Source organism: Lolium rigidum, chromosome 6, assembly GCF_022539505.1.
Source record: "Lolium rigidum isolate FL_2022 chromosome 6, APGP_CSIRO_Lrig_0.1, whole genome shotgun sequence".
NCBI lineage: Eukaryota > Viridiplantae > Streptophyta > Magnoliopsida > Poales > Poaceae > Lolium > Lolium rigidum.
Genome location: NC_061513.1, coordinates 101,998,433 through 102,025,237, shown reverse-complemented (window position 1 = coordinate 102,025,237; position 26,805 = coordinate 101,998,433). Strand labels below are relative to the sequence as shown.

At 49.2% G+C, this 26,805-nt stretch overlaps 1 protein-coding gene and 1 pseudogene across 1 annotated transcript; both read right to left on the bottom strand.

Annotated features, from left to right (window-relative positions):
- Positions 1–7,927, bottom strand: part of LOC124663044 — a 16,870-nt pseudogene extending 8,943 nt beyond the window's left edge.
- Positions 7,928–8,457: 530 nt separating this feature from the next.
- Positions 8,458–10,629, bottom strand: LOC124666513 (caffeoylshikimate esterase-like). The gene is made up of 8 exons (XM_047203863.1): positions 10,317–10,629; positions 10,194–10,226; positions 10,005–10,098; positions 9,875–9,907; positions 9,618–9,764; positions 9,362–9,492; positions 9,101–9,238; positions 8,458–8,960 (listed from the first exon to the last, which is right to left on the bottom strand). Exons 1-8 carry the CDS (start codon positions 10,509–10,511, stop codon positions 8,628–8,630), a joined length of 1,104 nt encoding a protein of 367 aa, XP_047059819.1. The 5' UTR covers positions 10,512–10,629; the 3' UTR covers positions 8,458–8,627.
- Between the last annotated feature and the right edge of the window lie 16,176 nt (positions 10,630–26,805).

Below are 26,805 nucleotides of genomic sequence, written 5' to 3'. Positions count from 1 at the left end.
GAGAGGAATACTTCTCGTGCATCCAAACCCTTTAAACCAAACCGATGCCACCAGTGTCCACAATAACTACCTATTATGATATTTAAGTTGTGGTGTTATTCTTCTAGTGGTGTCATGTGAACGTCGACTACATGATACTTCACCATTTATGGGCCTAGGGGAATACATCTTGTATTCGTTTGCTAATTGCGGGGTTGCCGGAGTGACGAAACCCGAACCCCCATTGGTATATCGATGCGGGAGGGATAGCGGGACTCGAGTTTAAGGTCGTGGTTAGATTTATCTTAATTACTTTCTTGTATTTGCGGATGCTTGCAAGGGGTATAATCACAAGTATGTATTAGTCATAGGAAGGGCGGTGCATTAGCATAGGTTCACCCACACAACACTTATCAAAACAATGAAGATTAATCAGCTATATGAAGCGAAAGCACTAGACTAAATTCCCGTGTGTCCTCAAAAACGTTTGGTCATTATAAGTAAACAAACCGGCTTGTCCTTTGTGCTAAAAAGGATTGGGCCACTCGCTGCAATTATTTCTCTCGCACTTTATTTACTTGTATTTTATTCATCTGCTATATCAAAACCCCACGAATACTTGTCCGTGAGCATTTACGGTGAATCCCTCATCGAAGCTGCTTGTCAACACCTTCGCTCCTCGTTGGGTTCGACACTTTTATTTATCGAAAGTACTGCGATACACCCCCTATACTTGTGGGTCATCACTGATCCCCGACTACATCCGTTGTATCCCTTGGTTGTGGCTTTATTAAAGGGTGTGACTATTTCTCAGTCGACTAGAAACTAACTTCGTTCTCAGTTAGATGATGTCATCAAATCTTGTTGCAACTCATGATTAACACGAATCACGATACAAATCAAATGGTATAGGACTTGACTTAGCAGGAAGTTACTTCTCTAGCAAATCTTAAGCCTATCGTCTAAAAAAAACCAAGAACCACCCTCGGAATGGAATTGCAAAATGTGTGAAGCCAAGTGTAACTTTGAATCTCAGTTTCAAGGTCATTGTTGAAGCAGACGACACCGACAAAAAATACAGTCGATACTCAGCAAAGGCGAGTTTGCGAAAGCAAGGCGTTTGAGACTTTATTTATGATAAAGGGCCCTTTATTATTCAAATTTTGTATCATGAAGATACAAAGAGAGCACATGATTTCAAAACTTTACTAGACTAAATTCGTTGACAACAACAAACACCTCTCAAAACTTTACTTTTATGCTCTCTATATGATTTCAAAACTCAAAAAGCTCCAGGCACATGATTTAATCCTCGCTTCCTCTGCGAAGGGCCTGTCTTTCATTCTATGTTGAGTCGGTAAACCTATTTCCCTCCATCTTAAGCAAGCAATTGAGTTGTTGTGATCCAACCATCTATATTGTGATCTAATTAATCATGCCTTTTACTCTTCCTTGTTTAAGTACAAGTTTTATCTGAATGAATATAGCTTTGAAAGTTATCAATGATTATGAGGAGATTATTATGATTAAGTATGCAAGTTTATTATAAGCTTTAATATGAGAGCGCTGCTCAATAGATAAGTATAATCCGTTAACCTGTTCTCTGACCAAGAACGAAGTTTGCCATCACCAATTATGATTTCTTATGCACCTTTATTTGTGATTACCTTTTACTTGTTTCAAGTTGAATTATATGAGGAAGTTGTTCACTAGAATGTCTTGTGTGAACTAATATGATGCTTCTTGTCCGTATTTTGTTTATCGACTCTTCACTCCATAAACATGTGGTCTTGTTTACCGAGTTCAGTTTCGCTTGGGGACAAGCGAAGTCTAAGCTTGGGGGGAGTTGATACGTCCATTTTGCATCACTATTTTATATCATAATTTACTGTTATTCATTGATATCTTTTCATATTTAGAGATGATACTTATGTTATTTCATCTATTTTGCATGTTTCATGATTATTGAAGAATCGCGCACCGGAGTCAGGATTCTGCTGGAAAAAGCACCGTCAGAATGCAATATTTCGGAAGATCAACAATTGACGGGAATTATACTCGAAAATCCTATTTTTCCGGAAGACGGAGGTAGCCAAAAGGAGAAGCCGAGAAGGGCCGCCATGGGCCCCCTCATAGGCCGGCGCGGGCCCTGCCCCGGCCGCGCCGCCATGTGGGGAGGGGGCCCACAGCCCCTCTCGGCCTCCTCTCCTTCGTGTACTTCTTCGTCTCGAAAACCTAAGCTCCGAGAGGATAGTCGCGAAGAGTCACGGCCGCCTCTGCGGGGCGGAAAACACCAGAGAGAAAAGAGCTCTCCGGCAGGCTGAAATCCGCCGGGGAAATTCCCTCCCGGAGGGGGAAATCGACGCCATCGTCATCGTCATCGAGCTGGACATCATCTCCATCATCATCACCATCATCTCCATCGTCATCACCGCCATCTCCACCGCTGCACCTCGTCACCGCTGTAACAATTAGGGTTGGATCTTGATTGTTTGATAGGGAAACTCTCCCGTATTGATTTCTACTTGTTATTGATGCTATTGAGTGAAACCATTGAACCAAGGTTTATGTTCAGATTATTATTCATCATCATATCACCTCCGATCATGTTCCATATGATGTCTCGTGAGTAGTTCGTTTAGTTCTTGAGGACATGGGTGAAGTCTAAATGTTAGTAGTGAATTATGTTGGCTAGTATTCAATGTTATGATATTTAAGTTGTGGTGTTATTCTTCTAGTGGTGTCATGTGAACGTCGACTACATGATACTTCACCATTTATGGGCCTAGGGGAATACATCTTGTATTCGTTTGCTAATTGCGGGGTTGCCGGAGTGACGAAACCCGAACCCCCATTGGTATATCGATGCGGGAGGGATAGCAGGACTCGTAGTTTAAGGCTCGTGGTTAGATTTATCTTAATTACTTTCTTGTATTTGCGGATGCTTGCAAGGGGTATAATCACAAGTATGTATTAGTCATAGGAAGGGCGGTGCATTAGCATAGGTTCACCCACACAACACTTATCAAAACAATGAAGATTAATCAGCTATATGAAGCGAAAGCACTAGACTAAATTCCCGTGTGTCCTCAAAAACGTTTGGTCATTATAAGTAAACAAACCGGCTTGTCCTTTGTGCTAAAAAGGATTGGGCCACTCGCTGCAATTATTTCTCTCGCACTTTATTTACTTGTATTTTATTCATCTGCTATATCAAAACCCCCTGAATACTTGTCTGTGAGCATTTACAGTGAATCCCTCATCGAAACCGCTTGTCAACACCTTCTGCTCCTCGTTGGGTTCGACACTTTTATTTATCGAAAGTACTCGCGATACACCCCCTATACTTGTGGGTCATCACCGATCCCCGACTACATCCGTTGTATCCCTTGGTTGTGGCTTTATTAAAGGGTGTGACTATTTCTCGATCGACTAGAAACTAACTTCGTTCTCGGTTAGATGATGTCATCAAATCTTGTTGCAACTCATGATTAACACGAATCACGATACAAATCAAATGGTATAGGACTTGACTTAGCAGAAGTTACTTCTCTAGCAAATCTTAAGCCTATCGTCTAAAAAAACCAAGAACCACCCTCGGAATGGAATTGCAAAATGTGTGAAGCCAAGTGTAACTTTGAATCTCAGTTTCAAGGTCATTGTTGAAGCAGTACGACACCGACAAAAAATACAGTCGATACTCAGCAAAGGCGAGTTTGCGAAAGCAAGGCGTTTGAGACTTTATTTATGATAAAGGGCCCTTTATTATTCAAATTTTGTATCATGAAGATACAAAGAGAGCACATGATTTCAAAACTTTACTAGACTAAATTCGTTGACAACAACAAACACCTCTCAAAACTTTACTTTTATGCTCTCTATATGATTTCAAAACTCAAAAAGCTCCAGCACATGATTTAATCCCTGCTTCCCTCTGCGAAGGGCCTGTCTTTCATTCTATGTTGAGTCAGTAAACCTATTTCCCTCCATCTTAAGCAAGCAATTGAGTTGTTGTGATCCAACCATCTATATTGTGATCTAATTAATCATGCCTTTTACTCTTCCTTGTTTAAGTACAAGTTTTATCTGAATGAATATAGCTTTGAAAGTTATCAATGATTATGAGGAGATTATTATGATTAAGTATGCAAGTTTATTATAAGCTTTAATATGAGAGCGCTGCTCAATAGATAAGTATAATCTGTTAACTGTTCTCTGACCAAGAACGAAGTTTGCCATCACCAATTATGATTTCTTATGCACCTTTATTTGTGATTACCTTTTACTTGTTTCAAGTTGAATTATATGAGGAAGTTGTTCACTAGAATGTCTTGTGTGAACTAATATGATGCTTCTTGTCCGTATTTTGTTTATCGACTCTTCACTCCATAAACATGTGGTCTTGTTTACCGAGTTCAGTTTCGCTTGGGGACAAGCGAAGTCTAAGCTTGGGGGGAGTTGATACGTCCATTTTGCATCACTATTTTATATCATAATTTACTGTTATTCATTGATATCTTTTCATATTTAGAGATGATACTTATGTTATTTCATCTATTTTGCATGTTTCATGATTATTGAAGAATCGCGCACCGGAGTCAGGATTCTGCTGGAAAAAGCACCGTCAGAATGCAATATTTCGGAAGATCAACAATTGACGGGAATTATACTGAAAATCCTATTTTTCCAGAAGACGGAGGTAGCCAAAAGGAGAAGCCGAGGAGGGCCGCCATGGGCCCCCTCATAGGCCGGCGCGGGCCCTGCCCCGGCCGCGCCGCCATGTGGGGAGGGGGCCCACGGCCCCTCTCGGCCTCCTCTCCTTCGCGTACTTCTTCGTCTCGAAAACCTAAGCTCCGAGAGGATAGTCGCGAAGAGTCACAGCGCCGCCTCGCGGGCGGAAAACACCGAGAGAAAAGAGCTCTCCGGCAGGCTGAAATCCGCCGGGGAAATTCCCTCCCGGAGGGGGAAATCGACGCCATCGTCATCGTCATCGAGCTGGACATCATCTCCATCATCATCACCATCATCTCCATCGTCATCACCGCCATCTCCACCGCTGCACCTCGTCACCGCTGTAACAATTAGGGTTGGATCTTGATTGTTTGATAGGGGAAACTCTCCCGGTATTGATTTCTACTTGTTATTGATGCTATTGAGTGAAACCATTGAACCAAGGTTTATGTTCAGATTATTATTCATCATCATATCACCTCTGATCATGTTCCATATGATGTCTCGTGAGTAGTTCGTTTAGTTCTTGAGGACATGGGTGAAGTCTAAATGTTAGTAGTGAATTATGTTGGCTAGTATTCAATGTTATGATATTTAAGTTGTGGTGTTATTCTTCTAGTGGTGTCATGTGAACGTCGACTACATGATACTTCACCATTTATGGGCCTAGGGGAATACATCTTGTATTCGTTTGCTAATTGCGGGGTTGCCGGAGTGACAGAAACCTGAACCCCCATTGGTATATCGATGCAGGAGGGATAGCAGGACTCAGAGTTTAAGGCTGTGGTTAGATTTATCTTAATTACTTTCTTGTATTTGCGGATGCTTGCAAGGGGTATAATCACAAGTATGTATTAGTCATAGGAAGGGCGGTGCATTAGCATAGGTTCACCCACACAACACTTATCAAAACAATGAAGATTAATCAGCTATATGAAGCGAAAGCACTAGACTAAATTCCCGTGTGTCCTCAAAAACGTTTGGTCATTATAAGTAAACAAACCGGCTTGTCCTTTGTGCTAAAAAGGATTGGGCCACTCGCTGCAATTATTTCTCTCGCACTTTATTTACTTGTATTTTATTCATCTGCTATATCAAAACCCCCTGAATACTTGTCTGTGAGCATTTACAGTGAATCCCTCATCGAAACTGCTTGTCAACACCTTCTGCTCCTCGTTGGGTTCGACACTTTTATTTATCGAAAGTACTGCGATACACCCCCTATACTTGTGGGTCATCACTGATCCCCGACTACATCCGTTGTATCCCTTGGTTGTGGCTTTATTAAAGGGTGTGACTATTTCTCAGTCGACTAGAAACTAACTTCGTTCTCAGTTAGATGATGTCATCAAATCTTGTTGCAACTCATGATTAACACGAATCACGATACAAATCAAATGGTATAGGACTTGACTTAGCAGGAAGTTACTTCTCTAGCAAATCTTAAGCCTATCGTCTAAAAAAAACCAAGAACCACCCTCAGAATGGAATTGCAAAATGTGTGAAGCCAAGTGTAACTTTGAATCTCAGTTTCAAGGTCATTGTTGAAGCAGACGACACCGACAAAAAATACAGTCGATACTCAGCAAAGGCGAGTTTGCGAAAGCAAGGCGTTTGAGACTTTATTTATGATAAAGGGCCCTTTATTATTCAAAATTTGTATCATGAAGATACAAAGAGAGCTTAACCGGCCTCTACATAACTAACTGAGGTGCTCACAGCCAAGCAGTTCTGCAAATGAACCTCCTTCTGATGGCTCTGAAAGGCAAGAACTTAGAGCATCCCCACTCGTTGGCGCTCCCCACGCCCAAATCCGGCGAAATTTTCGTCCGGATTGGAGGAAGATTTGGCGTGGGGAGTAGCAGTTTCCCAGCCGCGTGCCCAGGCGAAGTCGACGAGGCGAATTTAAAAACGGAAACTTGACAAACTACGGCTAAAAACGGGTGAATATAGACTAAATTTAATGATATTTACTACATAACGGGCGGAGTTCATACATAGAGGCCGAATTCGACTATATTTCGAATTCGGCTAGGGGAATTCAAATGCTAATTTTAAAACACGGCGCTCTACATGCCCAAATGGCGGTAGAACACCGTGTAGTCGCCGCCGTCGTCGTCGGAGCCGTCGTCGTCGTCGACCTGCGGCGGCGCGGCCTGGCTGCTGCTGCCCTGGCCGGCGTCTCCCCACCGAGGCGGGGAAGGCTTGTACCATTCGTCGTCCGACGCTTCGAGGTCGACGAATGGGACGGCGGCGGCGGTTGGAGCGGCGGCGCGGCCGGCGCGGGCGGCGAGTCGCTGCGCGGCGGCCAGGTCCAACAGCCTCGCCTGCTGCTCCGCCTGCTGGCGCTCCCAGTCGCGCCTGGCCCAGTCCAGTGCGGCGTCGTCCGCGCGCTTCTCCTCCTCCATGTCCTGCAGCGACCTGGCGATCGCCTCCGCCATCGCGGCGTCCTCCGCGCGCTTCGCCTCCTCCTCGGCGAGCTGGTTTGCGGCGGCGGCCTCTTTCTTCGTCCTCTTCCGGCCGCCCTGCGGCGCGGAAGGCTGGTCGCGGATGACGAGGGCGCCGCTGCTGCGCCCTCTGGTCGGCGGCGGAGACACCGGCTCCTTCTTGACGCGCACCGGCGTCGAAGGCGACGTCGTCTCCTCCCTCTTCACCGGCGCCAAGGATGACCTCGGCGCCGATCCGGAAGACGACGAGCTGGCAGCCATGCGCCGTGGCTGCCGAGCGTTTCCCGGCGGCGGCTCGCCGACGCCCTCGATGCAGGGGGCATCGTGAGCACCGGGAAGTTTCCGCCCTCGATGTGATCGAGGACGTTCGCCAGCGTTCTATCCGGCGCGCTCCACCACCGTCGTCGTCCCGCGGCGTTGTTGCGCGCAGGCGGAGGTGGCGGGCCGTCGTAGGCCGCCAGCTCCCGCTCCCACCGCCGAAGGAAGTATGAGTTCCACCGCGTGTAGTTCTCGGGGTGGTGGCGCGGGTCGGCGCGCTCCTCGTCCGTCATCGTCAGCCGCGCCTCCTCGATGGCGGCGTCGAGGGCGTCGCCCTGAGGCGGCGGCGGGATTGGTACGCCGCCACGGCTGAGTCGCCACCCGCCGCCGGGAGGCCTCGTGTCGGGCGGGCAGGGGTACCCCGCCTGGTGGAGGAGGTGCCCCTCCCACTGACGGAGCATCCGGCGGGGGAAGCCATTGGAGGCTGCGCCGTCGTCGTCGGAGAACGCCATCTTCGTTGGAGGTGGCCGGTGAGTGGAGGGGGAAAATGGAGGAAGAGTGGAGCAGGGGCGTCGCGGCGAGCGGACTGGCCTTAAATAGGAGCGGCGGGCGCGGCGAGCGCCGGCGATTAATGCCGCGTGGAAGACGATGCGTGCGCGAATGACGATGCGACGGCATTAATTCGCCGCGTGGAAGCTACGCGGCCGGCGAATGCTGACCGGCGGCAGACTTTTACAGCGCGCGGAAGACGATGCGATGAGGACGACGACCGGTGTCTCTCGCCGACAAGTTGGGGCCACCAGACGCGCGGGAAGTTCCCTCGCCGTTTCGCGCGCTTTCGTTTCGTCCGGAGTCGCCGAGCGCTCCCCGGGGGGCCGGGAATGGCGTGGGATCGCCGGATGAATTTAGGCCCAAATCCGGACGAAAACGAGGAACCGGGGGCGCGACTGGGCCGAATTACGCCGTTCGGATGGAAAAAACGCTCGCCGGGGGCCTCGTCGGGGGGACTAGTGGAGATGCTCTTAGGCTCGGAAATGGCAGAGAAGCAAGCGGCAATGTATTTCTGCGCGGTCTGCAATTTGCTACGTGACAGCAGTACAACTCTGCTACACCATCGTTTTGGGAAGAAGCATAGGTCAAAGCTCGGAGCAAGAAATGAATCCTCTAACTGAACGTCGGCATATGTGGCTTATCTAGGGAAGGTTGGGGCAGTCACTTGCCGGCGCTCGCCGTGGCCGTGCCAGTCCTCTCCTCGAGCCACGACGTCACGTCGGCGAAGACCCGCTCGACGTCAGCCGGCGGCTCGGCCATGAGCACGTGCCACATCCCGGCGTACAGCTTCAGGGTCTTGTCCCTGCTCGCCGCCCGCTCGTGGAGCAGTCTGCTTCCCTCGGGGTCGGCCACCACGTCGTCCTCGCCGTGCAGCACCAGGAACGGCAGCGTCACTTCCTCCAGGTTCTTCTCGATGTCCAGGCTGACCGCCAGGAGCTCGTGGCCTGTCTGCAGCGCCAGGTTCCCCTTGTACATGTACGGGTTGGAACGGATCTGCTCATGGATTCAGACACAAGAGAAATGTCAAAAACAAGCAGCAACACATTCCACATCTACGTGTTTCTCTGTTCTTTCTTGTGTGATGACTGAGGACAAAGTATTTTTTTGCTGTTGATGTGACTACTAGTACTTACCTCTTTCTTAAACTGGGGATCTTTGCAGACTTTGTCGAGCTTGTCTGGGGCAGGGATGACTCTCCAGCTAGGCACAACGAAGGAGATCATCTTCAAAGCGCCCACCACCGCCGGATGCGGCCGCATGTCATCGCCAAGCTGATATCCGGCCAGAATCAAGAAAAGGTCAGCGATCTTCAGAAAACGCTCTTGATTGAAATAGTCATGAACATTACAGTGACATGTCTATCCCCATAATTTGGTCGAAGTCAAGATGTGGACCTTGCACATGGGAGCAAGCAAGACGGCACCGTCCCAGTAGGTAGGATCCTTCCTGTGCAGCTGAATCACCACCGTTCCTCCCATGGAGAAGCCGTAGAGGAACCTCTTCTTCATCTTATTCTCCGGCTTCTCTGACATTGCAAGATCAAAGAACCCTTCAGATATCATTTCAGTGCAAAATAACGCAGACAGAGACCGCGCTGCAAAATCTGCATGTCTGTCATGGAGTTGTAAACTATGCTCAGTAATCTCTTACCACAGACGCTCTTGAAATAGTCGGCACAATCCTTGACGATGTAGCTGAAGCTCGATATGTACCCTTTTGGGCCGGGAGATTTGCCATGGCCCTCTTGGTCTATCCCGTAGACAGCGTAGCCGGCGTGCACCAATCGCGCAGCGGTGTCTGAATTTGCGTGGAGTTTGTTAGGAGATAGCATGGAAGTTTCACTTCATCCGTCTTGGATGGTGAAATCGTTCTGAATCCGATGAACATGATTGTAAAGAAGTACTTACCTGCCATCGATATGCTGCACTCTCCTCCATAGCCTGCAAGTTTTGAGACGAAACAGAACATTAATTCATTTACTTCTTCTCACAAGCTTCAAGTATCGCAGAATGTTAATTATGGGGAACGGATTGGTACCATGGCAGATAAAGATCATTGCTTTGGGCTGTAATTTCTTGGGCGTCCATTTGCAGGTGAAGAGCCTGTTGCCTCGTGAATTCACGGTGAAGCCCTGCCCAAAGTTGAAGTGCGCATCTATGCGTTAGGAAACACGACAACAAAGACCCCCGGCTACAAAATTTCATGACCAACATTCACAGAACATACCTCTTCATACTTGGTACCATCTTTGTAATGAGCCTGCAAAGATCACAAAGAGCTAAGATTCGCAAGGGGCAGAACAAAAGCAACCTGAATGAAGAGAGAAGAGCAGGTTGTTTCTGAATTTACCATGGAAAAGGTCTTCGGAATGCCGCGTATGGATACGCCAAACAATCCAAGACTCCAAGCAAGCAACCTCTCACGATAAAAATAACCCAGGGGTGCTGAATATATATACTCCTTTTCTGTCTGAACAGGAATCAGAACCAACTGATTGAGACGAATAATTGTCTTCGGTGTTGAGAGAAGAAACACAAACATCATGCTTCAGCACTAAGAGAATGCAACTTTTCTAATATAGCTGTCTTCGCAGGAAATATCGTGCTGGGAAGATAGGGTGCCTGGTCTAGGAATGGTCAAAACTCAAACGAGGGAAAGCAAGAGAGGGAGCTTCACGTAACAGAGTGAGAAGAGGAAAATTGTATAATGCATTGGGACAGAGGAAGTACTTCCAAAGATTTTATTCGTACTACGACAGATCAGAGGTAAGACTTTTATTTTACAAATTATATTAAGCGAACGTGAGAATTTCAGTTTCCCAGGACGAACACATCAGGAGTTCCCAGATCGTGTATGGTGGATGTCATATTTTTCTGCTGCCACATGGCAAAGATGCTCCGGCGCAAGAGCGCGAATGCTTTCGGGTGGTCAGCGTCACCTAATTTTTGTTGGATCCTACAATCCCATGCAATCTTGGGTTGACTGGTTCATACCAGCTTTCAACGATCCAATCTTTTAGCGTACAAATCTTTTTTTTCGAGACGGGCAAAACGTGCCTTATAAAGATAGAAGAAAAAATATAGCAACGTACAAGAAAGCACAACAGACACACACACCACCCCCTCCGTCTAGATCTACTCTCTCGCTATATCTAGCCTCCCTCCTCTCTTGGCCCTATCTCAGAGGTGGATCTCCTCTCTGATCTTAGCCACCATTTGGTCCACCGATTTCTGCTCCCTCACGTTGCCAAAGGCCCTCGCGTTCCTCTGCTTCCAGATCGTCCATGCCGTGCATATAACCATGGAGTCGAAGCGCTTCCTGTCGATTCTCCTCACACGCTTGCGGGTCTCCGTCCACCAACGCTGCAAGTTTCCAACGAACCCTGGGTCTGCGATCTGTAGATCCGCACTGTGCAACACTCTGCACCACACCTGTCTTGCATAGGGGCACAGAACCAGGATATGATCCACATTATCCTCCTCTTGCAGGCATGTATAACACGCATCTGGGCGATCTTGGAGCCCATGTCTCGCCCTTCTGTCCGAGGTTCAAAGCCGGTACTTCATAGCCAGCCATGCAAACATCTTGCATTTCATGGGTGAGAAGGAACCCCACACCGACTTACTCATACTCCATCGGACGCTCCCGAGACAGAGCATCTGTTATCACCAGAATTTAGCCAGGGCAGGAGATGGGCCGTGATTGAGATGGGCTTGGAGGATATGTGCATGAAGTGTCTCTGAAGAGGCTTTGTACGAGAGTTTGGGCTAGATTGCCCGAGTACCTGTATATTATGGTAGATTAGAATTAAGAGATAGAGTTTAGCTCGTACACGGTTAAGTTTATTCCCGAATTAGAAAGTCCACGGACTATAAATATGTACCTAGGGTTATTGAGAGGTTATTGAGAAAGGGGGACGACCATGTTCACAACAAACACAATCCAGGCGCATTGCCACCCCTTGTTTCGAGGGTTTCTTCCGGGTAAGCATCATGCTGCCTAGATCGCATCTCGCGATCTAGGCAGTATCGGTTTATTCGTTATCTGGTGTTGCTCGTACTGAAGCCTTGTTGATGGCGAGTAACACCCTTATCGTGGATGTTTTGGGGCTTGCATTGATGCTTTTCTGAATATGCTTGCTTAGTTATGCCGCCCCTCGATATCTAGCTGCCTTTACATCTATCTTAGGTGTAAGGGCAGCGTCTTGCTTGTTCTTTATTTAGTAGATCCAATCTGTTATAGTTGTTCCTTGTTCTTCAAGGATTAGTTTGATGTCCGCATGGTTAGGCCTTGCAAACGGGTTGAACGATCCGGTAGTGCGTAAGGCGTGGTTTGCTAGTCCTAGAAGGGATTGTTCCGGGAACTGACTTTATGTTGGTTTTTAGGTCTCTTTTAGGACTAGTTTCTATCATCTTTTGTATCTGCTAGGCTCAACTACGTGTAGGATGTTCCGGTTATGCGGTGAAAACCCTAAACTGTCGTAGATTGCTTTAACTTTGTTTTGATCAAGCAGGATCTCCATGTCATCGTAAATCCAACGTGAACCATGGGGCAATCGGCTCTTTGAGCCGATCCACAGGGCAACCTGAGAGCCGATCGAGCTCGTATTTAATGTTTACGTGTCTACCATGCAGGAAGCTAATCGAAGCAATCCAACACCTTCCTGACCAGGTATAGGTCAGGTGGCACGCCCTTGCAACCGCCGAGACGTGTGCCGGAGCATTGCGGGCCGTTGCCCGATGGACCAGGGCCCACCAAGCAGCTCCGGGAGCCTCCCGGCTCTCCGTGTTGCTCGTCGCTGCTCGCCGGTGGGTTTTGGCAGGCAACACATTCTGGCACGCCCGGTGGGACACTCTACACCAACTACGTCAGCATCTGCAGCTACGATGTCGGACGAATCAGTCAAGTATGAAGATCTGCCTGACGATCACAAGAAGAAATATGATGAGCTTAAGGCTCTCTTCGAAGCCGATCTCATCGGCTCTTTCGAAAAGACTCGTTCACATGGCATTAGGTTCAAAGGGTTCACACCCGAAGGCGTGCTCGATGGAGTAGATCTGTCTCTCCCTTCGGAAGAGCGCACCAGAGCCCTGCGCCAAGAAGTTAATTACATGGTGGCTCATTCTCTACACCGCCATTCTGAGAGCCTGGTGAACACTTTGGAGCGCATTGCGGTTCGCGTGGTTCAGGAAATCATGAAGCATCAGTACTCCCCGTCAGGGCCTACCCTAGGAACTCACCAGGGAGAGGCACCGTTCCACACCAGACCGCCACTGCCATTCACGCTTGCAGCTCCAGAGCCACAGGGTTCACCGGCATACGTCGTCTACAAGGTTGGAGGTGATCCTGGCGATTACCAATTCCTGTATGAGCCACCTAAAGAGATCCCACATGGGTACGTGTGCACATACGTGCCGGACTGCAATAATTGGGCGCGCACGAACCAGATTACAGCAGGAGGGGTTTCTGGAGCAGGAGGGATTTCTGGAGCAGACGCCGATAAACAGGCGTGGCTAGCTAAATATGCCACCGGAACGAGTCATGAAAGCTCAACCCCTGCAGCTCTTACCATGGAACAAATCAGCACGATCTTGAGAGACCAGTTCGGTATCCTGCCAAAAAGGAGAACAATCGGCTATTCCAAGCCGTATCCCAACGAATATGACCTGATCCCGCTGCCGCCCAAGTATCGGCTCCCTGAATTCTCAAAATTTAGTGGATCAGAAGGGTCCAGCTCCATTGAGCATGTGAGCCGATATCTAGCACAGTTGGGCATGATTTCAGCGTCAGACCAGCTACGTGTGAGGTTTTTCGCGCAATCTCTCACAGGACCAGCTTTTGGGTGGTACACCTCGTTGCCACCAGATTCAGTCCGGACGTGGAAGCAACTAGAAGAGCAGTTTCATGTGCAATATCACTCAAAAGCTACCGAAGCTAGCATTGCCGATCTGACGCAGGTGCGGCAGAAGCGGGGAGAGACGGTGTCTGATTACATTCAGCGTTTCAGGACTGTCAAGAACCGATGTTATTCGGTTCGTTTAACTGAGAAGGAAGCAGTCGATCTGGCAGTGGTAGGCCTCGCAGCGCCGATCAAAGATCTGGCTTTCCAAGTGGAATACAATTCACTGGCACACATGGTTCAAAAGTTAACATTATATGAACAGCGCCATCCGTAATTGTACCAAGACAAGTTCAAGCGCCCGATAGGCCTGGTCGAGGCAGATGACGTTGAAGACTTTGCAGAAGATCAGGAAGTCGCCGTGGCTGAATGGACTCGGGGGGGAGTCCCCGTGTCCTGCAAATGGGTGAAACAACCAGGGCCTGCAAAAGGGTTTGACTTCGATATAAGCAAAACCGAGCAGATATTCGACTTATTGCTGAAAGAAAAGCAGCTGAAGTTACCCGAAGGCCATAAATTCCCCATGGCGCAAGAGATGAACGGGAGACCGTACTGCAAGTGGCATCACTCATTCACCCACGCCACCAATGACTGCAAAGAGTTGCGTCGGCAGATCCAAATGGCGATAGAACAGGGCCGTCTGATCCTCGGTCAGTTTGCCATGAAAGTAGACACGCACCCCTTCCCTGGTGTTAACATGGTGGAACTCAATCACTCCACGGGGTGCGAGCCAGGTTTCTCATTCGAAATTAACATGGCAGGGCCTGTAGACCGCCATGGCAAGGATAAGGAGGAGGCCGATCCACGCGACCGACCCCGATATGATGACAAACGGTACCTCACCGAGGAACAAGTGAGAAATGTACGGTACCAACGTCCGCTCTCCGCGCATCTCCTGAATAAATATGAGCATCAGTACGACCGACGTCGGCGGTATGACATGGATGACGAAAGATATCGTCGGTCTGATGGTGACAGCAGAAAATATCGTCGGTATGATAGAAACGACGAAAGATATGAGCACTGCGCTAAGGAGAAGTCGAGAGAACAGGAAGACATGGACAGGCACTGGGATTGTCCTTTCTTCAAACACTGCTGGGACTCAGGAATGAGCCGATTGCCTACAATCGACAACTGCCCAGAATGTAGACAGCAGAAGAAGGGCGCAAGTGAGGTTTCAGTGTTCAAGCGTCTAGGGCCTCTCCCACCTCAGAACAGACGAGCTGAGTCATCTCGAGATGAAGACTTCGAGGAGTCAGAAGATGAAGAAGAAGATAGATACCACCGGCCAAGGTGGTGCCCTGATGGGCTCAGTCATTCTCAAAAGCGGAGGGTTCAGAGGCTACGTAACTTAGAGGAAGCTGAAGCGCAGTACCTGTACACGTTAAGGAAAGCGCGGCCCGATCTGGCCGTAAAAATTCAGCAAACGTTGGAAACGGAGACGCGTCCACATAAGAAGGAATGGCGTCCTAAGCAGACAAAAGCCGATGCAAAGACACCGGCTGATACAAACATGGTGTTCATACTTCCGTCAGAGTTTTGTTCTCCAAGAACTGAAGGAGTGCCAGTAGCACAGTTTGACTGCGGCCCACGACCAGTTATCTTTGAAAAGCCACGAGAGAGGAGCTACAGGCACTTGAAGGCCCTATACCTAAGAGGTTATATCAATGGGCAGCCTGTCAACAAGATGTTGGTTGACACGGGAGCGGCAGTCAATGTAATGCCGTACTCCATGCTACGGCGTTTGGGACGCTCTAACGAAGATCTGATCAAGACCAACGTTACACTAAGCGATTTTAACGGGCAAGCATCAGAAGCGCAAGGCGTTCTGAATGTTGATCTAACCATGGGTCGAAAAACCATCCCTACGTCATTCTTCATCGTCGACAGCAAAAGCACCTACGCTGTCCTGCTAGGGAGGGATTGGATTCACGCTAACTGCTGCATTCCATCTACGATGCACCAATGCCTGATACAGTGGGATGGAGATGAAGTGGAGGTCGTTCATGCAGATGACTCGATCGAGATCTCACTAGCTGGCATGAATATTTGGGATGCAGATGATCAAGAGCCGATCTCTGGAATCAGTTTGGACGGCTGTGAGCGCATCGAAGCTTCAAAAAACGGGGTGAGGCTGGTCTTATCCACCGGCCTGACAGAGTAGCAAGACCAGAGGCAGTGGACGTACGTGGCAAGGCCGATCCCGGCGATCGGCCCCAAAAAATAAAAAGCAACGATCTCACCTCAAGCATGTCACGTAGCCAGAGTAAAGCACAACATCGAGCTAGCAGGTGGAGCCGATGTTCAGGTACAGTTCCTGGAACCGGATTACTAGAAAGCCGATATCTTCAATTACTTGAAAGATTCGGCTCGGGGGGCACCTAAACGGGTAAGATATGAGGCCATGAAGTATGTTCCCAGGGGTTGTCAATGGCCAGCATCGCAAGAAATATTCGCAAGAAATATTTCCCAAGTATGTGGGATGATGGACAGTGAGACATGGGGGCCGATACATGAAATCGTCCAAATAAAAAAAATGTATATAAAACAATAGGAGGCAAAGTACAACCGATGCACAGACATCGACTTTAGAATAAAAAGCCGATGTGCAGCCATCGACTCAAGAGGTACAAACTGTTACAAGCAGAGGTACAAGCTCAATTGAGCAGTTATCAGGGTACACAGAGGAGCTCTACTGAAGGAATGCCTCAAGAGCATGGAGGGCGTTAGCACGAACACGATCCACCTCGGCGATCTTATTCTCATCATCTTCGCCCTTGCCTGTCACCAGCTTCTTGTTCAGGGCACGTATTTCGGCCAGATCAGTCTTCAGTTCAGCTTTGCACTACTAGGAAAAGGCTTATTGCCGGCGCACCAAAATCGATTATCCCCGGCGCACTAGAGCCCGCCGTTGGGAACGGGCCGGTGATAATGTCTTATTGCCGGCGCACCAGCCCGTTCGCCGGGGGTAACACGAGTTATTGCCGGCGCACCAGCCTGGTTCGCCGGTGGTATTTTATCCAGGATTCAAAAAAGGTCCGATCTAGATCTAGATCTAGATCTAGATCTAGGTCAAGTTCTAGTTCAAGTTCGTGATCGTGGCGACCGTGGCACCTCCATCACCGTGCTCGGCGCCGTAACCATGGTTGTCGATGTGGCCGTGCCCGTATGAGTTAAAGGAGGTGGCCGCCGGAGAACCTTGCCGGAGCCTCGGCCACCAGACGTAGAAGCTCGTCGGAGGGAGGCCACCGGAGGTAGCTCGTCGGAGGGAGGCCACCGGAGGTAGAAGCTCGTCGGAGGGAGGCCGGCTATCCGGAGGTAGAAGCTCGTCGCAGGGAGGTCGAGGAGGTGGTTCCCGGTGAGTATCTTGAGAAGGTTCTTGCCGGAGGGAGATGAAGAAGGTAGAAGAGGAGAAGAGAAAGTGGAGGAAGGAGAAGAGAAGAAGGTGGCCGGAGGAGGAGAAGTGAAGGAGGAGAGAAGTAGAATAGGAGGAGCCTGCCGAGTTGTGCCTATATAGCACAGATGACCGCCGGCGCACCTAGTATAGTGGTGCGCCGGGGATATTTTTTTTCTTTTTTTCATCAAAACCTAAAAGCCGAAAAAAGTCCTGTTTCTGTTTTGAATTTGACGAATCCATTTTTTGTCCAAACGGCCGTAGGCCGTTGAATTCGAATAGGAAATTTCGAGTAGATCGATTTTGATATAAAAAAGTTTTTCATCGGAGGTCGTATGCAACCGAAATCCCGTTTTACCGAAAGATGACGCCATTTTGCATAATACATCGAAATTCAAATTTTCAAATTTTTACTAAAACTAGATCACATATTACATGGGCAGTTCAAAGGATTTTATTTTTTGAATTTTCTATCATTTTCATTTATTTTTTCGAAAACCGAAAAGGCGATTCCCGGGGGGGGTGGAGAGAAAAATCTAGGCATATTACCCCCGGCGCACCTCTATGGTGGTGCGCCGGTGGTAAATTGTCTACCACCGGCGCACCGCCATAGAGATGCGCCGGGGGTAAGGTGCCCGGATTTTTACCGTTCACCCGCATCTCTTCGAATTTTATCCCCGGCGCACTAATTTTTTTTGTGCGCCGGCAGTATAGGTCCATCGCCGGCGCGGCGCTTATTTGGTGCGCCGGCAATATGTTCCACCGGCGCATGCCTATGGTGGTGCGCCGGCACCACTTGCGTGCAGCTATAGCCCTTTTCCTAGTAGTGTTGAGGCTTTCTACTTCCTCGTGGGAGTGGGCAATTAGGGCTTCCTTATCTTGGATGAGTTGTTTGGTTGCCCGGACCCTTTCTTCAAGGTCCTCCAACTCCTTTCGCAAGGTCTCAAGCTCGGCAGTGCTGACAGAGGTGTCAGTTTTGGCGTCCAAAGCTGCCTTCTTCTCATTAAGCCGCTGACATTTGTCTGCAATATCGGCTTTCAACGGAAGCTGGGCGTGGCGTAGGCCGATTCTCTGACGAGCCAATTTCACCCTTGACCTGTAGGCAGACAGAGTCACGACTGGCCAGAGTTTCACCTGCAACGTCACCGGGAGATGAGGCTGAACGTCTTCAAGAATGCTCTTCACTTCTTCGGGGTTTTCAACCAATGTCTCAATTGAGGAGGAGAGCAGCGCCTTGAGATGCTGGAGTTGACCATGTGTAGCGCTGGGTCCTGGCTCTTCACTTGCTTTAGACGTAGCTGGTTCGATGGATTCAGGGTCGAACGTTAGTAAGCTTGAGAGGTCATGACCCTGACAAACAACAAGAACAACGTCAGTATACAGCGAAAGAGAGAGGTAAAGCTAAGGAAAGGGAGTGTACCTCTCCTGAGACTAGAGGAACAGCCGATGAAGAGGTGATCAGCTCTTGTGTTTCTGCTGTGGGCTTGGCCAAGGTGGCAACCTTGTCAGCTACACTGTTAGGAGTTGCTAGGTCCAGGGTGGCGGATGGCATCAATACTTCTTCGACTTCCCCACTAGAGGTGTCATCAGTCTGCAGAGGAAGTGGTTAACCGATGAGAACAGCAACAAGTTAGCATGAGATATGAGCCAAGGAGAGTATGGAGGGTAATTACATCCAAAACCTCCTGGTTTGATGAAGAGGTTTGCGGTTCCTTGCGAGCTCTCTTGATGCATCGGCTCTTTGTGCGTAATCCGCCCTGCCCTGCTTTGATTGGAGCTTGGGAGGCAGCAGGTTCAGGAGCTGACCTTTTCTTGGAGGCCGACGGTGGCAAGTCTGGCTGGCTCTGCGTGGTGGTTTTCCCAGAGTTGCCCGAGCCCGAGTCCCTGCGACTAGACTGTGTCTCCTCGCTGGAGTTGTCTTCAGTAGAGGTCTGTAAAAGAAATACAAGCATGTTGCAGAAGCCTAGAAGGGTAGATGAGATCAGCCAAGGCATGGATCAGCTTACGTGCAAATTTTCTTGGGCTGGAGTAGGGTTTTGGCGCTTCAAGGTCTTCCTGGCAGCTACTTTCCTCACTGCTGTTCTCGCCTTAGCTGAGGCTCGGGGGGGCAGCTGGCCTAGAAGATACTCTGCTCTTGGAAGCCGATTTTCGCGGAATCGGCTGGCTCTGCATCACGACCTTTTTCAAGGGTGGTGAGTTTTTGCAGAAGAGCACCACCGGAGCTGGTGGGAGGAAGTTGAAAGGGGAGCCGTCATCATGTACAGGTTTTGGACCGTCTTGTTGCTGCAGGAAGACAGAGCAGGATTATAAAAGGGAAGAAATCATTGTGAGCCACTTCAAGATAATTCGTGAGTAGTGGTACCTGTTCTGCAGGGATATCATATTCAGCATCAAGTTGTTTCAGCAATGGTCCCAGAGCTCTCCTGAAGGCATGAGTCTTCCACATTGACCACCAGGTCTCAAAACCATCGGTCGATGAGGTGAAAGAGAGGTTGTGAGGGATTGGGATGGCTAGAGCATCAAAGAAAGAGTAACACCTCTGACTGGTGAGAACATCGGGCAGTTCAGCTCTACTCTCTGTTAAGTGGTGGAGGAAGAAATGGGGAGGTACCTGCCCGAGACCAAGCTGCCGGGCTGCTACGACCGGCTGATAAGACTCATAACCAGGTTTGATGATCCTGTTCGAGGTGCTCATGCCAACTGGAAGGAAGCAGGGACGGATCATGATGGAATACAATTGCCGGGTGCTGGCGTCATCGGCAAAGCTGTCTAGCCTAAAGGAAACTGGATTTTCAAAATGTTCACACTCCATATAAGGAAAGAAAAGAGGATTGTCCAGGCCTTGGTAGAAAATTCTGAACCACTCCAATGCTTCCTTGAGGGTCAGTTTACTGCCTGGAAGGCTATATAGAGCTTGACCGTAGCTAGTGCACCGGATTGGCTTCCCGTTAGTATCTGGAAAAGTGCAAGTGGCCAAAGGTGGAAAGTTTGGGACATGGTTCTGGAAATACAGCTGAGCCCATAGTTGAATAAACCACCAGGGACCTCCTGTTTTGACTGTCTTTTGGGAAAACAGTTTGACAGACATTAGTTGGAGATATCGATAGACCTCTCCAAGGAACAGTTTCCAATGCCAAGCTGGGTACCTCTGGCAAGTTCATAGGCTAAGGAAAGGTAATTCTTGGTTGGAGCAAGTGAAGGGCCACAGAATATGAAGTGTTCCAACCAGAAATTCAGGAAAGCCGTGTGTTCTTTCTCTGTTACAGTGCCTTTGTGTTTTCATGTGGCGTCGAAGATAAGCGCCCCAGTTTGTGCACTCTGTTTTGGACGAGAGTGTGAAAGGGACCTTTGGCAGCATAAAAGCAGAGGGGCTTGGGGATGCAATGTCTAGACCAGTGATCATGGCCACGTCTAGTAGGGTTGGTGTCATGGAGCCATGGCCAAACATGAAGCAATTCAAAGCATCAGACCAAAAGTAGCCGATGGTTTTCAGAAGGTTTTCATGTTTCTCAAGCGGAGACAGTGATAAAGCTAGAGCATCGGCTATTCCTGCGGTTTCCCAGGTGGCTTGGTGAGTTTTGGATATTCTATTGTACCATGAAACCCAATCTTCAGGAGGATTAGGCCGGGCTCGTAAGCAGTCGGCCCAGGAAGTTAGATCTAAATTCTGGTTCACGAAGGGAATTCTATTGGCCTCGCATGAAATCAAATGGGCAGGGCTCTCGGTAGAACGAGGGCCAAGACAGAGAGAATTTGGAAGAGAAGGATGCGGCAGTAGAATGTCTGATACCTCAAAATTAATGACGGAACGAGACATTAATTCAGATGTTTGCTGTTACTTCTAACATTATGCTCGGATAGCAAGGAGCGGTTGAGGATTACCTTCAGGCCAGAGACCGTAGTGTTGGTATTGGATGATTCCGCCATTGGATTCACTGCGGAGTTGAATCTACGCGATTGAGGTCTGAGGTTCGCGTCGCCGTAAAGTGGATCTGTTCGAGCGGCGATTTGGGGATCTGAGTTTACTCTTTCAGATAAAGGTTGCAGGTTACCGTTTGAAATAGGCAACTGAATTTGGCCTTACTCGCGTTTTATGGTAGAGGCCGATGCGCTGCCATCGGTTCTTTGCGCGTTGACTTGCTTTGACAATCGGCAAAATTGATATGAAAGCAAAATCGACATAGAAACATTTTCTTCATTAATAAGGAGGATTTTTACAGAGAAGAGCCGATTGCTCAGGAGAGGAAGAACAAAAGAAGAGCCGATTACTACTACTAGTCCTATGCTAGTAGTCCTAGTCTAAGGGCCGTCGCTGCCCTCGTCGTCGCTGTCGTGGCTGCCGTCGGCGCTGCTACCGGCGAGCTCCTCGTCACTGCTACCGTAGCCCTCGGCAGGGGCCTCTTCCTCCTCCTCGTCGTCGTCGTCCGACCCGGCGCGGAAGCGCTTCGCCGGCGGCTCGTCGGAGGAGGTGTCATCCTCCTCTTCCTCCTCCTCGTCGGAGGAGGTGAAGTCATCCCAGGAGAAGGAGTCATCCTCGCTCTCCGCCTCCAGCTCCCCATCGACGAGGAACTGGAAGTCGTCTTCTCCGTCGGTCAAGGACTTGTCATCCTCGGACCAGACGGAGGAATCGTGATCCTCCTTGTCCCACGTCGTTGGGGCGAGGATATCGTGCGCCGCCAACGAGCCCCACTCCGGCGTCGGCTCACGAGAGGAAGAGGATAGAGAGGAAAGATCCGATGAGGTAGAGGAGGAGGAGGAATCCATGGTGCGAAGGAGGGTTTTCCGATGGCTAATACGGAGCAAGGGGATGAAGAAGCGAACTGCTCGACGCGGTTAAATAAAGGGGATATAGTGGAGATTTAATGCTACGTCGGTTTCCGAGGACATGGTGCCAAAACTGTCAAATCGTGCAGAGAAGTTGAGAAGGCAAGGCATCATGATGAAAGGATACTCGTGACGGTTCCGCTCTGCCACGACGTGACCCTACGAAGAAAAAACAGAGTGGTTTTGAAATTATCATTACCAAAACCAGGGGGGCATGTGTTATCACCAGAATTTAGCCAGAGCAGGAGATGGACCGTGATTGAGATGGGCTTGGAGGATATGTGCATGAAGTGTCTCTGAAGCGGCTTTGTACGAGAGTTTGGGCTAGATTGCCCGAGTACCTGTATATTATGGTAGATTAGAATTAAGAGATAGAGTTTAGCTCGTACACGGTTAAGTTTATTCCCGAATTAGAAAGTCCACGGACTATAAATATGTACCTAGGGTTATTGAGAAAGGGGGACGACCACGTTCACAACAAACACAATCCAGGCGCATCGCCACCCCTTGTTTCGAGGGTTTCTTCCGGGTAAGCATCATGCTGCCTAGATCGCATCTCGCGATCTAGGCAGTATTGGTTTATTCGTTATCTGGTGTTGCTCGTACTGAAGCCTTATTGATGGCGAGTAACACCCTTATCGTGGATGTTTTGGGGCTTGCATTGATGCTTTTCTGAATATGCTTGCTTAGTTATGCCGCCCCTCGATATCTAGCTGCCTTTACATCTATCTTAGGTGTAAGGGCAGCGTCTTGCTTGTTCTTTATTTAGTAGATCCAATCTGTTATAGTTGTTCCTTGTTCTTCAAGGATTAGTTTGATATCCGCATGGTTAGGCCTTGCAAACGGGTTGAACGATCCGGTAGTGCATAAGGCGTGGTTTGCTAGTCCTAGAAGGGATTGTTCCGGGAACTGACTTTATGTTGGTTTTTAGGCCTCTTTTAGGACTAGTTTCTATCATCTTTCGTATCTGCTAGGCTCAACTACGTGTAGGATGTTCCGGTTATGCGGTGAAAACCCTAAACTGTCGTAGATTGCTTTAACTTTGTTTTGATCAAGCAGGATCCCCATGTCATCGTAAATCCAACGTGAACCATGGGGCAATTGGCTCTTTGAGCCGATCCACAGGGCAACCTGAGAGCCGATCGGGCTCGTATTTAATGTTTACATGTCTACCATGCAGGAAGCTAATCGAAGCAATCCAACACCTTCCTGACCAGGTATAGGTCAGGTGGCACGCCCTTGCAACCGCCAGGACGTGTGCCGGAGCATTGCGGGCCGTTGCCCGAGGGACCAGGGCCCACCAGCAGTCCTGGGAGCCTCCCGGCTCTCCGTGTTGCTCGTCGCTGCTCGCCGGTGGGTTTTGGCAGGCAACAGCATCTTATATGTGCCCCTTGCCGTGTAGGTGCCCGATTCTGCACCTTTCCAGTAAATGCGGTCGGGACTCGAGACGTCTCTCTCCATCATTTCCACTGCCTCCCACAGTCTCATGCATTGCATCCAAAACTCCGCAGTCATCTCTCCTTGTATGTCGCCTATCCATCCGTCATCCCGCAATGCCTCCACCACTCAGCGAGTGTTCTTTCTCCTTGTGGGGACCATGGCGAACACCTCCGGTGCAAACTCCTCCACTGTGTATCCACTAATCCATCAATCCCTCCAAAAATAGGTCAAGCAGCCATCACCCACAACAAAGCGTGCTAGGCTTTGGAACACACCATCAGCTTCAGGGTCATTCAACCCCGGTAGACCTTGCCACGGCCTCTCCTGATCTGTGCGTCTCAACCAATGCCATCTCACTCTAAGGGCAAGGCCCTGCAGTCTGAGGTCCTTTACTCCCAACCCCCCAAACTCCTTTGGCTTGCAAATGCTCCTCCATGCCACTAAACACTGTCCACCTCGGACTTCATCCTTACCGGTCCAGAAGAACGCTCTCATCCATTTGTTTATCTCCTCCAGCAACCATACTGGAGCCTCCGCAACCACCATTTGGTGTACCGCTCTAGCCGCCACCACTGAGTTTATCAGGACCAACCTCCCTTCTCTCCGGATGAGCCATGTCTGCCACGTCGGTACACACTTGATGACCTGGTCCAGTAGCGGCTGCCACTCCACCCTAGTGAGGGGCCAAAGTGCAAGCTGGAGCCCCAGGTATCTGATCGGGAAAGCTGCCAGCTCACAGCCAAGGATCCGCGCAGTCCTCTCTTCCTCCGCTTGTGTTCCTCGAATCAACGTGTCCGTAGTCTTTCCAAAGTTTACATGCAGCCCCAAGGCCTCTCCAAAGAGACTCAAAATATGTTTCACATCCCATAACTCCCTATCCTCCGGCTTGAGAAACAGGGCAACATCATCCGCGTATACCGATATCCTCTATATGGGAGATATGGAAGCCAAACCCTCAAATAATCCTGCCTCCACCGCCTTAATAACCATCGCGGACAGGGTCTCCATGGCCGCCACAAACAGCATGGGTGATGTGGGGTCTCCCTGTCTCAGACCACGACCATGATAAATGCGATCTCCCGGCACTCCGTTGACCATCACCCTCGTGTTTGCTGTATAGAGCAGCAACGCTACCCACTTCAAGAACCTCTCGCCAAGACCCATTCTCCTGAGCACCTCAAACAAGAAACTCCAAGAAATGGAGTAGAAAGCACGCGCTATGTCAAGCTTTAACAGCACTCCGGTCTGCCTCCTCATGTTAATCTTCCTGGCCACTTGCCTCACTAGCACGAAATTATCATGTAAGCTCCGGTGTTTAATGAACATCGATTGGTTCATGCTCACAATCTCTCCAAGTCTCGAGCGAAGGCGGTTCGCAATGATCTTCGAGAAAAGCTTCGCAAAGCTATGTACAAGGCTTATGGGCCTAAAGTCCTTTGTCTCAATAGCCCCAGGTGACATAGGCATCCCCAATGGGCCTGCCGAAGATGGTACCCGGGGTTTACTGAAGGCCCACGACCCGAAGGATAAGAAGAATCGGAAGCCCAAATTATTATTAAGGAAAGCTAGAGTTGTATTAGGAAGCAATACTTGTAATCTTGCGGGACGGGTCAGAAACCCTCCCGGATTCTGTAAACTTGTGTATTACGAAACTCTCGACTCCACCTCATATATAAGGGGGAGTCGGGGGACAAAGAAAGGATCGAATTTACTGTCAACACAACCCTAGTTTCATATTCGTTGAGTACTTTTCGGCTGAAACCTTCGAGATCTACTTGCCCTCTACATCCAACGAAACCCTAGTCTACAATCTGTAGGCATTGACTAGTTAATACCTTGTCAATTGGCGCCGTCTGTGGGATCTAGAGGCGACAAGGAGCTGATATCGATGGCACGTTCAAGATCGTCGACTTCGTCGGTAGCAAGCAACATCATGGACAGAGGTAAACAGATCGAAACTGGTCTTGTTGATTTTGTTCCTCACCCGCCCTCCCATTTGGATGCATATGCGTATCTGGAGGAGCCCATGGAGATGACGTTTGGAGAGTTCCACTTCCGCGTCGAGAAGGAAGGATCATATCGTCTCGAAATTCCGATCTCGTCGGGATTATTGGCGGTCGATCCCGATATTTCGGACTCAGCATCGTCAACAAAGTCAAGCGAAGGAGAGATTTCGTCGCCACGCTTCATCAGCACCAGGGCAAGTGAAAAACTCGCCAAGATCTTCAGCGACATGTCTTTCGAGTCATCTGCGGACTCCGATATAAGCAATGACTCAAGCGATATCGACAGCTTCACCTTCATCGACAGATCCACTATTGTGGGAAAGGTCTTCACCAATCCCAATGATGGTGTCACCAAACCCGACAAAGTTCAGAATCCAAAATATCATCAAATCTACGCAATCGGAGAACCAAGCCGGACAGAACCAGCGACGTCAGAGGCTTTCGACGATGCGGGAAATCCATATGTCGATCCCGCAGATCTCACGCGAGGTTTGGGAACAAAATATATCGGACCAGGAACACGAGAGATGGTACGATTTTCGCAGGCAGTGTGGGATCGAGTCGTAAGAGCTATCGATGGTACAGAACCAATGACCATTACGGCGACACCTGAGGAGTTACAAGCGTATCAATATAGGCTCGCACGTACCAGAAGGGAGCTCGAGAAGCAGAAAATAGAGTTGGACAGGAGGCAGGAAGCAGCTTCCGCGTCAAGCAGGCGAAGAGCTGAACTAAGCCAACACTCAAGAACTTCGGGAGATAGCCACAGAGAAGCTCGAAGGAGAGCAAGATCTCGACTGCAAAATATACCTGAAGCAGAAAGAGAAACTTTAATTCAAAATCTCGATATGTCTTTCATGTCAATCGATACAAGGGGGAATATTATTCCAAAAACACCGGAAGCAGGATACATGGCAACGCAAGCTTTCATCCTAGCGTCCAGGCCACCTCCCGGAGATCCAAGAGAAGCGTTGTATAATATGGCCATGGCAGGATGTGGAGCCATGGGAGCAGCGTTTGCAGCTACACCTCCCGAAGGAACTGCAAGGCAAAATAGTCCACGACCTACCGCAGTAGCGCAAGATCCACCGAGAGCAAGTGGAGTTAGAGACACAGCGACTCAGGCCAGGGTGGATAGAGCGCGACAAGATAGAAGGGAACATCGGCATTCACCGGAAGTTGCCGAAGAAGATATGTGCGGACTCCCATGTTTTACGAGACGAGTTCGAAAAACTCGAGTCCCGTCAGGATTCAAGTTACCCGATAGTTTCAAGA